Source organism: Oryctolagus cuniculus, chromosome 1 (assembly GCF_051225735.1).
Source record: "Oryctolagus cuniculus isolate XC-2025 breed Fujian yellow rabbit chromosome 1, ASM5122573v1, whole genome shotgun sequence".
Classification (NCBI taxonomy): domain Eukaryota; kingdom Metazoa; phylum Chordata; class Mammalia; order Lagomorpha; family Leporidae; genus Oryctolagus; species Oryctolagus cuniculus.
This window is the reverse complement of record NC_142867.1, coordinates 11,121,033-11,136,319: the sequence shown is the minus strand read 5'-3', so window position 1 is coordinate 11,136,319 and position 15,287 is coordinate 11,121,033. Positions and strand designations below refer to the sequence as shown.

The 15,287-nt window shown below is 49.9% G+C and overlaps 1 protein-coding gene across 1 annotated transcript; it reads left to right on the top strand.

The window, feature by feature from the left end:
* Positions 1–3,158: 3,158 nt before the first annotated feature.
* Positions 3,159–11,232, top strand: LOC149128284 (pepsin II-4-like). Its single transcript, XM_089308178.1, has 9 exons — positions 3,159–3,313; positions 3,707–3,866; positions 5,629–5,746; positions 6,226–6,344; positions 6,986–7,185; positions 9,257–9,373; positions 9,876–10,020; positions 10,119–10,217; positions 10,907–11,232. The coding sequence occupies exons 1-9, from the start codon at positions 3,258–3,260 to the stop codon at positions 11,054–11,056; spliced, it is 1,164 nt and encodes a 387-aa protein (XP_089164304.1). The 5' UTR covers positions 3,159–3,257; the 3' UTR covers positions 11,057–11,232.
* The last annotated feature ends 4,055 nt before the right edge of the window (positions 11,233–15,287 follow it).

Genomic DNA, 15,287 nt, shown 5'->3' with positions numbered 1-15,287 from the left:
CCTCCAGGTGGCAAGGTGAGAGGGTCCCTCCCTCTCCCCACACCATGCTCTCCTTAGCTCTTTTGCATGCAGTTTAGAACCCAGTGGCTTAACACAGAGACCCAGAGCCAGTCTTGGAGTCAAATTTACTTCCTGATCATTTCTCTTCCTTGCATTCCTAATTTGCCAAACCCTGTACAAACCCTGTTCACATTACTACAGACACTTTTGTGCCAACCTCCACATGAGAGAGCATCTCTGACATCATTTTAGACATTCAGGTTATTTCCAGGGTCAAGATTATTTCAGTACCTCCAGTCACGGTGGTATTTTGACTCAAAGATTCACAACAAAGTAGTAAATGCCATTCAGAGGTGAATTCTCAAGTCCAAAATCCCAGTAGACATCGCTGGGAGGGGGCACACAGGCTGTTGCCCCAGGCTCGGTTTAGGCTGCACGTGGAGCCAACCCTAGAGAAGATGTTCCCTACCCCATTCCTTACTCCACACTCTGTGGATTCAAGCAAAGTTCCTGACTCCCGGATAGCACGTCCAGTTGAAATCACTGGAAGACAAGATTCGTGTGCCTACTGTTTTCAGTATCAGGTGGAGGAATATTCCCCAGTCAGATCTGATGTCCAGCCTATAATACAAGGGAAAGCTGTGCAACTGCTTCACAGGCAGCATTCCCTAATGTACTCACAAATTTTCATCTTATGCCATCAACCACCACTTTCCAGCCTGCAGCCTCTTGCAGGACTTCATCACCAGGTTCTGGACTACAACTCTAAAGGGAAGAACTTGTTCCCCAGAAAGACATCATATCTGTTTCCATCGGGTCTTCAGCTAAAGGAAACACAACTTCTTCACCTAAATCCTATCTTAATACTCCACCTTCCACATCCTACCCAACACACTAGTGAATGTTCCAGTCCCATGGACTTCTCCAACCTCACTGAAAACCAAGAGACTCTAGTATTTCTGTCCATTGTTGCTTTGATTAATCTGCCTTGTGGCTGCACCAGACTATGTCAGAGCAGATTTCTCACTGTAATCTTCATCTTCTGAATTCGTATAACTCCTCCAAGTGATTGGAGTTGTCTAAAGTTAGGTGACCTGAAGAGTTCCCTTGGGTGCATCCCGCCTTCCAGTGTTGTTAAAACCATGATTATAGAGAAAGGATATGGATTTAGAGTAAGCAACCTGAAATCAGTTTAAATGATGCCAATAGTGTTGGTGACATCAAAGCATTACAATCAGAGGACGATGGAAACAGGGCCCTCTTTCCTCCATCGGGACTCATCGCAGGGTTGACCATGCCACATCAATGTCACAAAGCTTCTTCACAGCCTGTTTGATTTGGTGCTTGTTGGCCTTGACATCCACAATGAACAATGTCATGTGGTTCTGTCTTCATCATGGCTGACTCAGGATCCCGGGGACTTGAGGAGGGTATCCATGGTCTAGGTCCAGGTTGTTCCTCCAGGAGGCAGTCTTTCAGGGATATCTGGGAAGTCTCCAGAGGCACAGTGTCTTGGGCAACACACATGGTTAACTGGTACACAGTAGCCCTTTGTTTGTGCTTCTACAGAGAGCAACAACCGGGGTATGGGAGTTCTGCACCTCCTTCCACATTCAGGGAACCAGCTCTCTAGGGCTTGTATCCAACCTTATATTCCAATGGGATTCTGACCTCCAGCAATTGACTTAGACAGAACTGCTGCTGACACCAGAGCTGACCACGCAGTCATTGAAATCACAAGTTCTCATCTACATTCAGACTCTTTCCCTTCCCAAACCCCGAGACTCTGGATTCAGGGCCATTCTCCTTAAACCCACTTCACTGACATCAAGCCTGTGTAGACAATGGCCACACAAACCCTCACTCAGTCACAGACTCAGTTTCTCACACGGCCCTCTCCCAACACAGCTCACAGCCGACGTCACATATGTGGGCACTTTCCCCACTCCCAACAACCAATTCTGCAGCAACTGACATGAGCTGGGTGAAATCTTGTTTCATTAATTGGTTCTGGGCCTATTTCCCTGGAGAGAGCATAAAAGCTCATTAGAAAGGCCAAGTCAACAGCATTGCCCCACTTTTGAGGCAGGAATAATACCCACAAGCTACAAATTGGGGTTCCTATGGACTAGTCTTAAGTTTTCTTAATTTGCTGAGTGTCTTATGGGACTAAGGAACAGACTTTGCAGCACATTTTAAAGGACAGAAATGGCCATCCAGATGAGGAGATGTGGATGGTAAGGACTGGATGGGCCCTGAAAACATGCATTTGATCCTGAGAAGTTGGGTGCCCCTCCCAGTACATGAATAACTTTCTGCTTGACTTTATTTGACGTCCTCCTGACACGCTGTCTGGAAGTCCTGTGATCCCTGTGTTGGGGGAGGTGTGTGGGGACTTCATTTCATGGGCACGATTGCTAATAACTGGGGTGGGAATGCCACCATGGACTCTTCAGCCTTCCTTTCAGATGTGCCTGTGGCAGGACCCCTCGTTGTGCAGTCAGGACCTACTATGGGATAATCACAGAGGAGAGACTTTCATTATGGCCAGCTGAAGGCAGGGAGATTGGAGTTCCTATGACCCAGCTTGGAGAAGAGAATTCTAGTTTCCGTGCCTTGAAGAGGAAGTGATGAGCCAGGAAACAGGGACAAAAACCAGATTTACCTGCACACACACAGATCCCCTACTGTCATACCTGTTTGAAGACATCTGCACAAGGAAGTGGGTCCTGCTCCCCAAACCACTGACTGCCCACAAGCTCTGAGGTGGCAGATACAGAAACAGCACCCATGGCTAAGTTGGGCAGTTGCTCCTTAAGGGCCCCAACCATCTATGGAACTGGAACAAATCAGGGTGCACTGAGCTCCTGCAACATAATTTCAGTGCTGTGTTCTGTGCACTTCTGAACAATTCTGTCAAAACACTGAGCTTGGAGAGCTGAACGTGAATACATCTCATTCTAAAAGTCATAGCCAATACTCAACACCTGGTGGGCCCTGGGCAGTGCACTCCAATGGAAGGATGCGGTGTTAGTGGAAAGCTACTCCACGGGCCAATTCTCAGGACGTGACTCCAGGCGGGATTGTCTTATCAGGAACTGTTCTGTTTGGAGTGTGTCCCAGGTGGCACTAAGACACTGATAAGAGCTATTATAGTCAGAATTGGACCATGAGTATATAAGCAGTGGTTCCTGTCTGTTGCTGCACACCTTCCACTCGTCCTGCCTTCCCCACTGACTTGGGAGCCAGGAGGAACCATGAAGTGGCTGCTGCTGCTCGGCCTGCTGGCACTCTCTGAGTGCGTCATCCACAAGTGAGTTTGGGGTTGGGCAGTGGTAGGAGTATCTCAAGGGGCAACTTCCCAGCCTCCTGTCTGTCCTGAATCTCCTTTTCTTCTTCCCTGGGACCCAACTTCTTGAGTTTTCTGGTATCTCTCTCCGCCTTTATGAGGAGGACACACTGAGGCATGGTTTACAGCCCAGGCCCTGAGTGCAGCCAGGGCTTGGTTTTAGCCCCGCCCCTGGCCAGTAGTCACTTCTCTATGCGCACTATACGGTAACAGATGGGAGCTTCCCCCCTTCCTTCCTTCCTTTCTGTGGAACCAGGTTCCTCACCTTTCTTGGGTTTCTGTAGCACCCTCTGAGCAGATTCCTTGCCCAGTTGTCCTTCCTCCTGTAACCATGCCTGCACCAATGCTCTGCCCCAGGGTCCCCCTGGTCAGAAAGAAGTCCTTGAGGAAGAACCTGATTGAGAAGGGCTTGCTGCAGGACTACCTGAAGACTCACACCCCCAACCCGGCCACCAAGTACTTCCCCAAAGAGACCTTCGCCACGGTGTCCACTGAGAGCCTGGAGAACTACCTGGACGTGAGTGCATGGGCAGGTGGAAGGGGCAGCCCCAAGGACTGAGCCAGAGCATGAACAGGGAGCTTGGGTGACAGCCAGAGACTCCACCTGATCTCAGGGAGACAACAGTAAATAAAGGCATTGTTGGGTGGGGGAGAAAGACGACCTCACTTGGTCTCAGCATCTGGTGAGAGGCAAGACTAGGATGTGGGACACCAAATGATAATGTCACTCAGTGAACCAGTGCCTTGAATGACAGAGATGACTCCTGGGAGCACTGAAATAAGAAAAGGGGTTTCCAAGTGGTTGAGGGACTCCAGAGAGCAGGAGGGCTCATGTAAACCTGTGGGCACAGGGAGCCAAGTACCTTTGGGGAAAGAAGAACAGAGTTCATGAAAAGGGTGGAGAAGAAAGGAGGGTTCAAGTGACTATGAGGGGCCATGGGTGGGGCAGACCACAGAGAGGCCAGGGCATGAGCTTTAATTGCCACAGATTGATTTCAATCAGTGGGGAAATGCAATCAGATTTTAGTCTCAAGACCTCTTTTTATTTGGGATGCTTGGCACATACTGACCACCAGTAGACACCATGTGTCCTCTGTGTGAACAGCACACAGCCAAGGGCAAAAACACCATTACCAGTGGTCAAGGCTTCACCTGCAGGATCCACCAGACCTCTGCTAATGGGGGCTCTAATGCCTCCTGGCCTGGTGATCTTGGCCAAGTCATTTACATTTCCTGAGCCTCAGGGTCCTGTCCTAGAGAGCTGACCCACTCACAGCCATTATCCACTGCAGCTGGGGCTACAAGTCATTAACACCATAGAGATGCTGGGAGTGCTCAGCACAGCCTGCAGGCCTTTGGTAGAACTCAGAGATATCGGCCCATTTATTCATTTCACATATATTTACTAAGCACCTGCTAGAGGCTGACACATTCTGAGATCACAACAGTGAGTGAGCCAAGGGCCTGAGGCTTTTATACAAGAGAACAACCAGACTGACAGATGAAGTGAAGTAATGAGACGGTCCACAGAGTAAAATGTATTATGTAATTAATTGCGCCAAAGCGATAAAGCAACACAGAGGAGCGGGCAGAATTGGTTGAAGTGGTAGGGCAGACTTTCTGGCAGAGCTGGCATTTGATGAGAGTGCCAAGTGATTCATAAGGAGGAAGCCAAGGGGAGACCCCGAAAAAACACTTTCCAACTAAAGAATGGCCACTGCAAAAGCCCTAGCATAGGAAGGAGCTTGTTCTGGTCTGTGAAAGGCACAAAGACCAGGGTAACTAGAGCAGAGCTAGCCAGGGGGAATGTGGTGATATTGAGAATAAAATCACTGACAGGTCCATTTTTTTGAAATCTGCGGTCCACAGTGACATTTGGGAATAAGAGATTTCCATTGGTTCTCATGCTTAAGTGACTTGTGTGTCTCCTTATCAGCAACTATTGTACAAGCATGTGAGGCCTGACTGGCTGGGTGCCCACAGGGTATGCCTCATCCTCTGGGAAGATCTACTCTGTAGAAGGTTCAGAATGACACAGGCAGGGCACTGGCTAAGAGGGTGTAAATGTGCTTAGCAGAGAACAGTCAGAGGCAATCAGGGAGCAACCGGAGAAGACTTCAAGGAGGGAATGGAGGCCAGGACTGGGCTTTGAAGGAGGGTGCACTGGATGAGGAGGTCAGAATAGAGGAGATGATGGAGAGTTTGACTGAGGAGCTGGCCCCCAGGGAGGATGGATGGGGTGACCAGGTGCTTGAGCTACACTGTCCTGACCCCTGCAGGCTGAGTACTTTGGCACCATCAGCATCGGAACCCCCCCTCAGGACTTCACCGTCATCTTTGACACGGGCTCCTCCAACCTGTGGGTGCCCTCCACCTACTGCTCTAGTCTTGCCTGTGGTGAGTACCTGAGCCTGCCTGGCCTGCCTGGCCTTTGCTGCCCAACACCAGCTGACACTGGGAACCCTGACCACTCAGGGACTTCTCACAGCTCCAACTTCAGCCTGCTGCAGCCATTCAGACATTCACACAAGATGCCTTCTCTGGGCAGTTACTAGGATCAGTGTTTGGGACACGTGCTCTGTGGGATGAAAGGATGAATAGATGTGCTCAGATGGATTTGACAGTACTGGCTGCTGTACTCAGGGTTTGCTGGAGGAATCTCTGAAGGACATGGAGTAGCCTGGGACTGTCCACCATGACATGGTGTTGACAACAAAGTCAGGAGAGGACCAGGGTTCTAAAGGTCCTGTTGGGGCAAAGGTCACCTTTCTCCTCCAAACCCCAAACGAAGCCAAGAAACCCCATCAAAAAGGCATAAAGAGCCCACTTGCTTGCTTGTCCTTTGGAGGTTAATGATGTGGCTTCTTGCTTTGCAGCCCTCCACAAGCGGTTCAACCCTGAGGACTCCTCCACCTACCAGGGCACCAGCGAGACTCTCTCTATCACCTATGGCACTGGCAGCATGACTGGTATCCTGGGATACGACACTGTGAAAGTGAGCACCTGTGGTTCTGCCCCCTAACACTGCCCAGTCCTAGGGAGAGCTTCCAGGGGCTTTGGGGACCAGGGAGTACCTGCACTCCCTGCCTTATCACATGCCCAGTCCTAGGGCCAGCTTCAGGACATGGAGAACCACAGTGAATCCCCCAGAGCAGTCCTTTCAGCAAGATGGGTTAAGAGATCATACGAGCAAACTAACTAGGTGGTGCAAGGGGTGATATGGCAAGGCTGTCACACACCCTTGGGCTGAACCTTATGTAGATAAGGGGAGTGGTATCCGGAGCATTCGGCCAATCGCAATGCTGCATATCATGGAGGAATCAGGGATTGGTGACAGAATGGCTAAAATGGCTAGTATCTTCTCTTCTGCCACCGCTCCATAGTCACATGAGCTCCACAAACCCCACAGGGCATGGCAGTGTCACACCGTAGCTATCTGGACATCAGCTCCAGGACCTGTCCACTGGGGACCCTCAAGCATTCAGATAGTCCCTCTCTTGGCCTCCCAGCCTGATGCCGGGAATGCTGACTCCTTCAGGAAATGAAGCTGGATTGCTCTGCTTCCAGGACAAGAGATCGGCAGTGTTCTGTTGACAAGTGTTCATGGTGGACATCATCTCTGTCCTCCCTACACAGGTTGGAAGCATCGAAGACACCAACCAGATCTTTGGCCTGAGCAAGACAGAGCCCGGCCTCACCTTCTTGTTTGCTCCCTTCGATGGCATCCTGGGTCTGGGCTACCCCAGCATTTCTGCCTCTGATGCCACACCCGTCTTTGACAACATGTGGAACGAGGGCCTGGTGTCCCAGGACCTCTTCTCCGTCTACCTGAGCTCGTAGGTTGGCTATTTGGGGCCTCTCCCACATGGACCATTTTCACCTGGTCCAGGAAAGAACTTATCCAGGGCTGGGTGGGCTGGGGAGGATCTTAGAAGAATGAAATTTTCAAAGTCGGTGTCAATGTCTGGAGAAAAGAGTCTTTGGGCAGTAATTTTGCCAACTCTCTCTCCCTCACACACACACACATTCTCTCTCTCTCTCTCTCTCTTCCCTCTCCCTCTCTCTCTCTCTCTCTCACACACACACACATACACACACACCATCTTCATGCACCGTTATTTACCAGCATATGTCCTTGTCCCTGGACTTGACTTAACTCCAGTGTCCCTAGCCAGTTGCTCTCTGGAATTGGTTCCCTCATAATTGGCCTTTAAAACATGCCAAGTAGAGGGAAACTGCCTAAAGCAGGGCTCAAAAATCACAGCAAAATATCACAAGACTTGATGTGACTTAGGAGGGGACTTCAACGATTATGGACAAAGAAATTCAAAGATACATTTAGGGAGTGGTGAAGTCTCTGCTCAGGTACCCACATTCCATGTGGAATACTTGGTCTGAGTCCAGACGCCACTGCTTGTTCTTCAGCTTCCTCATGCTGAGCACCCTGGTACAGTATGTGGTGACTAGGACTCGGGTCTCTTTCCCCAACCTGGAAGACTCAGACTGAGTCCTGGTGCCTGGTTCCAACCTGAGCAAATGGGTACAGTTGAGGACATTTGGGGACTGAACAAGTGGATGACACTTTTCAGTCTCTCCTTATCAGTCTGCCTTTCAAATTAAAAAAAAAAAAGTTTACAATAGAACAAATATGCTTAAATCCAGGCATAGTTTTTTGTTAATTTAACACTAATTTTCCTTGAAAATTTTGCAAACCCATTGACTGCACAGATTCCAAAATTTTTAGCACTGATATAAAATTCCTTTAATGCTATTTTTCTAGGAGCTTTTTGATGTACCCTCATATATCTTGAACACTGAAATTATAAAGTAATGCGACAAGCTTCTTTTTTATTATCCAAATGTAGGGTCAAAGAATGAACAAAGAATAGACCAGGTAGGCTTTGCCTGAGTAGACTTTTATGCAGGACTCAAGGCTGTCAACAACTTTCTCTACCACTCACTGTCTTCTCTTGACACTGCTGGTCACCACTCATGTTTTTCCTCAGGTAGTAACTAATCTGCTACATGCTGACTGCACGCTCACGTGTTTACAGCAAAGCTTGGTGGGTTAAAGTCAGTGGGATTGTGTTTCATAAATGGCCAGTCGTTGACTAATTTCTTATTGCCCTCTATATTTGCAACCTTACCTACCAGAAATGGTGGAGATTTAGAAAATGGATTTTCCAATAACAAAGCTTCCAGTACAAGGGCTCTTACATTCTTTATTGCTCTAAAACACTCACTATTCAGTTTCTCTTAAATATCACCTGCTTCCATAAAGGCCAAATTATCTCTGTGGGCCAGTGCATCTCCCCACTAGACAAAGGTGGCTCCAGCTCAGCAGAATGGACATTTTGGTTCAGAGCATTGTCCAGGTTGACTTATGCTCTGTTTACAGTGTGTGGCAGATCCCTGACCCTGACTATGACCCCTTACAGTATCCCTTCTACTCCCACACAACCATGACAATAAGAAATTTGTCCAGACATTCGAAACACCAGCCCTGGGCGAGAACCAGGGTATATAACATGGAGTCCTTAGGAATCAACCCTATCCTGTATTCACCTCTGTTGTGTTCCCCATGGCCTCTAATGGGTATCCAGGTACAAACTACACATTTGGGAACCACAATTTCTAGGCCTTGCTTTTGGTTGCCGTACCCCTCTGTGTGAACCTGAGCAAGGGTCCTTATGTTTTCGACCCTCAGAGTCTTTGTAAAGTGCAAATAATAATACTGACCATGGTGTGGACTTGGTACAACACGAAAGGAACTCATGTCTGTGACACATTCAGCACAGCTCCTGGCACTGATGAGTACATCATCAAGGGTGGCTCCTAGGCTGTACATAAGAGCTATGCAAACCAGGAATGAGTGAATTCCTGTCTGTCTCCCTCTACTTTCCACAGTGATGATGAGAAGGGCAGCCTGGTGATGTTTGGTGGCATTGATTCTTCTTACTACACTGGAAGTCTGAACTGGGTGCCTGTTTCTTATGAGGGCTACTGGCAGATCACCATGGACAGGTGAGACCACACTGCTGGATGACATCCCGTCCTGGGCCTGGTCCCATTCTTTACATGCCCATAGGAGAGTTGCTGTCCCCATCTGCTGGAAAAGCCAGCACAGGAGGAAGCTGGAAATTGGCCAAGCCAGAGAGAGCCCAGGAAAGTCCCCTTATAGGAAGGGGAGGCAAAAAGGACTGACTTGGAACCAAGTTCCTCTACAAGGATCAGATAGCCAATTACTTGTGTCCAGTAGGCAGGCTTACCTCCTGCACTCACAGTGAGGCTTAGCAAACCCATATAGCCATACATCTCAGCATTTAGGGAACCTGGGAAGCATCAGACAACATCACTCTCTAGGAAGGATGTCAATGCAGACTAGGATTAGGAACAAATGACATACCTGCCTTGGCCCTGTTCTAGTCTGACTTCCCAACTGCTTTGTCCTCTGAGGAGTGACAATCCGGGTCACAGGTGTAACTCCTGGGGACTCAGGGGACGCTTCTTTGCATCTCTCCCTCAGCATCTCCATCAATGGAGAGACCATCGCTTGTGCTGATAGCTGCCAGGCCATTGTGGACACGGGCACCTCTCTGCTGGCTGGCCCCACCAGTGCCATTTCCAACATCCAGAGCTACATCGGAGCTTCCAAGAACTTATTGGGCGAGGCAAGTCAAGCCTAAAATGTTCTTCTCTAGATCAAGTGGTAGGAGTGCCATGCTGCAGAAGGAACCCCTGGTAACCCTCCCACCCTCCCACCTTTCAGAATGTCATCAGCTGCTCTGCCATAGACTCCCTGCCTGACATTGTCTTCACCATCAACGGAATCCAGTACCCTCTGCCTGCCAGTGCCTACATCCTGAAGGTAAGGTGGCCCTGGGCCAGCCCCAGGAGTGGCCCACACATAGCTGGTCACACTACCCCTCTGCACAAGAGAGATAACACTTTTCCCAGCTGAAGCTAAGAGAAAGACTAATACCTGCTCTTCATGGTCTGTAGAGAAACTGCATGAGAGTGACCACATCGTTACTCCAATGAGCCACAGAATTTCTCCATGCCATCCACTTACTGTCAGGTGCAAAGCCAGTTTTCCCAGTGAGCTGACTTCCCTCAGTGAGGACTCACATGTGGCCCTCCCCGGCGTGATTCTAACATGCAGCCCAGGCTGCAGCCCTATAACCCAGGGAGAGGAAAGGACTCACAGCTGCCAGTTAACCACTGGCATGGAGGAGAATACTGCGGAACAGCAACAGCATCAGGGTTTCCTAATGTCCTTAGAGAGAAGCTGACTTCCCCTAAACTCCTTTGCTAAGGTCAGGGGTTTGTGTCTTCCAAAGGCACCAGATAACACCCAGAATCCCTGTGCACCAGCAGTGCAGTAAGCAGCTGCTGCTACACCCCAGGTCTGCAACAACCACAGCCCGGGACACAGAGCCAGGAGGCCCTCCTCTGCCTCAGCCTTGCAGTCAGACCAGGGAGGCCGTGATGTTGAATACCCAGCCCCTGTCACCCTGACCCTCCCTCTTGACTGCTGTGCTGCCCTCTGTTCTGCAGGAAGATGACGACTGCATCAGTGGCTTGGAAGGCATGAACCTCGACACCTCTACCGGTGAGCTCTGGATCCTGGGTGACGTCTTCATCCGCCAGTACTTCACCGTCTTCGACCGGGCCAACAATCAGCTGGGCCTGGCTGCCGCAGTCTAAGCCTCCAGCTTTGAAGCCACATCCAGAGATATCTGGCCCCAGCCCTGCACCCCTTAGATGGACAGAATTCTCCTGACTGCCCTTCCTGAAACACAGTCACCTTCAATAGTAGTAGATGCTGACCCTGTTCCCACCCATTCCCATAAAGTAGAATAAAAACAGCTCGTGAAAATGTGGGTGTGACTCCTCCTCATTAGGACGTCTCCTTCACATCACTGGGGTCACTACACCAGTCAGACATGCAGAAACAAACATGTCCACTAGACATGGTCAACCACAGTGACATTTCATAGCAGGGAAGGAGGACAAGTGGGCATTAACTGGTCCTGCTGGGAGTGTCAGAAAAAGACCTGGGAACCAGAAAGCCTGGGCTCATTTTCTCCACACAGAGGAGGGCACGTAGGCCTGTGCATGTGTGAGTCAGCTGCTATTTCTAAAAATAATAAAACAGGAAGGAAGAAAGGAAAAAAGGGAAGAGGTAAGAAAAAAAGGAAAGCAAGTGATTGTCCACCTATGACTTAATGATAGTGCTTCCTCCTCTGCGAGGAAACCCATGTGCTAGTCCTGTACTCCTTGGCAAGTGCACTGGAAAAAAATTGTAAAGTTTCTTCCCCTGCTGTCAGGCCCCAGGTTCTCTGCAGGAGTTCACCTGAGGGCTGGTGCTAGCTTCTGGCATGTGTTAGTGTGAACTCTACAAACCAGTACCGAGGCCATCCCCGTGTCAACTCACCACCCCTACCAATTTGCCACAGTGTCAGAGTCAGTCCCATCCACTCTACCCATTTGCACAGGTGCGTGTCTTTTTAGAAATATAAAGTCGATCCCATCCTTCTTTTGCTTAAAATTCAAGTGAGAGCCTCAGATTGTATTAGGAACAGAACAACACACTTTGGAATGGATTTTGTGGTTCATCTGCATCTTCCTTGCCACACTTGATCCTGTTGCCCCAAGTTCCCACGACACTGGTGGTCTCAGCATTCTGTGAGAAGCTTAAGCTTTTCCCACCTCCACACCTCTCCATATGTGGCCATCACCCCTGCCTCCCGGCATCTGCACTAGCAGGTATTCAAATCAAACCCAGGTGCTCCGCGTGGGACACGGGCATCTTAGCTGCTAGGACAAACCTTCACCCTGACACTCAGTTCTTGAAACAGCTCTGATAACTTGGCTGTGGGGCAGCTCCCAGGATAAGGGAAATCAACACCTTGGAGCAGGCTTCTGACACCATCCCTTGATCTCACACTGTGTCCAGAACCCTAAAGTAGAACCCAAGGTCAGGCAAATGTGTTCAGTCTCCATCCAAGAATAAACCCTCAGGCTTGTTTGAGCTCAGGCTGCAGAGAGCTCATCCCAGGAAGAGCAGTTTACACTCAGCTGTGGTCCTCATGGTGGTCTGAAGCCCTCTCGTGGCAGCCTGTCCTGGACATGTAGCCATGCACACGGAGTTGTCTCATTGGCAGAAAGGTCTTTTATGTCCTCAGGAGGCCATGGCCAGACACATGGTCCTCTGCAGATGGCTCCTGCACCTCCTCCTTAGGAGGCTTCCTGTGCCTGGAAGCAGGCAGACAGGAAGCAGGCAGGGTCATTGGGTGGGACCTGCTACAGGCCTGGTGAGCAAGCAGCCCAGGAGCTAGCGCTGTGGTTTGAATACAGTTTCACCTCTCACACATGCAGCTTCATCCTCCAAGTCATTTGTCCCAGATAGGAAAGGGGTGGATGCCTACTCAGATTTGGGGTTTAGAGGAGAGCCCTTGGCAAGTAATTCAGCTTTGATAAGGTCATTCAGGGAGCACTCATGTTTGAATCCCAGGACCTTTGTAAGACGAAAAACAGACCTGCCCATCACCTGTCTCAGGGTGCCACATCTGTGCCACCCCAGGTCTCTGCCAACAGGAAAGTCTTCATGAGAACTGAGACCATTCAAAGGTCATGACCTTGAGCTACTAAACTGTGAACCTAACAAACATCTTTCCTGTATAACATTACCTTTCCTCAGGGATTCCCTTAGAGTAATAAAAACCAGATGAGAACTGCAGGCCTCAGAGTGCGGATAATTACGGGGACAACTTCCACTGCGTCTCACACCTTGGGGAAGATCCTGAAGTTGGGTGATGCTGTCCCCACTAGGTCCCAGCAGGACCGACTGCCCAGCAATGAGTGGCTAGTTAACATGCCTCGATTGACCTTCTCCCCATGACTCTCACTCAAACATTTATCTCCAGCTCTGATTTGGCAGAACCCAAACACAGTCGATGTAATTATGGTGCCCACCATGACTGTGGCAAACAATTGTTCGCCTGAATTCCCACATAAGAACCTGCTTAGGTAGTTGGTCCCTAAATATACACCAGAAACCCAGAGTAAGTTCCGGGCCTAAGCCAGACCCCAGCTATTATGCCATTTATAAAGTGACCCCGTGAACAAGAAATATCTTTCTGTTCTCTTTTACCCTCTCTGGCTGTCTGTCTCTTTGCTTTTCAAATAAATAAAATTAAGACAAAAAATACATCTTAGAGAGCGTATTTGGCATTCCAGTTAAGACACCACCTGATACACCCATATCCAATATCACAGTACCTGGGTTCAAGTCCTGGCTCTGCTCCTGACCCCAGCTTCTTGCTAAGCTGCACACTGGGAGGCAGCAGGTGATGGCTGCTCAAGTACTTGAGGCTCTGCCACCCAAGTGGGGGACCAGGAGTGAGTTCACAACTGCTAGCTTCAGCTTGGCCCCAGCTGTTGCAGGCAACTGGGAGTGAATCCGAAGTTGGAAATATCATTCTCTCCAGGTGTCTCTGTTTTTTAAACAAGCGAACAAACAAACACATAATTTTAAAAAATATCCTTGGATTAAAACTATTTTGCATCAAAATCAATTTAATTCTTAAATCCATTTTTCAAGTATGGAAGGCTAGATAAATCTAAGTGCTATGCAGGTAACTGTTATAGAGTATTATTTAAGGAATAATGACCAGAAAAATAAAAGCCTACACATATACAGTATGGGTCTGACTTTCCCTTCAAATATTTTCCTTTGCAGTTGGTAGGGTATGCGGATGTGGAATTCAAGGACATGGAGCGACACCTGTCCTCACGGCACGGGGACACAGCCCTGTGTCCTGCCCCAGCTCAGGCCACTGCTGCCTCTGAGCTCCACAGGGGTTTGGCTGGGGCTTTGGCCTGCCCTGTGGCAGGACCCTTGTTCACTCTTTGCATCCTCCTCACCCACAGCTGTTTGTGTTGAAGACAGGCCTATGTGCCCAGGGATCCATCCACCCTAGATGCTCCTTCCCAGGTACTCAACCTGCGTAGCCTTCTTCAGTGTCCTCCCCACTCACTTTAGAGGGCTCGCAAAGTCAGAGGCCCCCAGGGCCTTACAGGAGACCCGCCCAGCCCAGCCCTGGCTTGGTGCAGCCTTCTCTGCCAGCAATGGGTTAACTGGGGAACTCCTTCTCTATCTATGGTTTGGAGTTGGGATTCCCCCTCCCCACAGGTGAGAAGGCAATGACCAGAGTGTCCTCGGGAAACTGAGACCACCTCTAATCAGGAAACCTCGGGAGATGATGGGTGGCACAGTCCCAGGGGAGCCCCAGGCCCCTTCTGCGCCTCCTCCTCTGCAGGCCACCCTTGCGCAGGGCACAGGTGCCAGGGGCCCAAGGAGGATCCTGGAGCACACATCTGCATAATTCCACAGCGCTGGGCAAACGCCTTCAGGGAGCAGCTTCTGGTCAGCCGTGGGGGTGTTTGTCCTTGCTAGGAAGCCACATATCGAACTCAGAAGCTGACCTGCTTGGTCTCTGAGCTGCAAGCCTAGAGCCATCTGTCCAGAGATCCCCAGGCACAGACCAAGCTTACAAGGAAGCCTTTTTGTCCCTTGGGGTCTCCACTGGGGGCTGCTTGGGTCCCTGGGCAGGCTGCAGCCACAGGGGCTTCTGGGAGCCAGATGGGTGGGGGCCACAGTGGTTGCTGGGAGTGTGGAGGTGGAAGGAGAGTGACTGAGAGGCCAGAGGTGTGCATGGAGGCCTCCACTGGGCTGCAGTGGGGCAGGCAAAGTGCTGAGACTTTAGGCAAGAGAGTGGTGGGCACACAAGGCCACATGGACACTGTTTGGGTCCCAGAGGATGAGAAGGGGTCCTCTGGAGTGACAAGAATTGGCCAAGGAGCCCAATGGAATGTCAGGAGGTGGCATGGAGACTCCTGGAGGCATCTAAGGCCTTGGTGAGAGCTGAGGAGA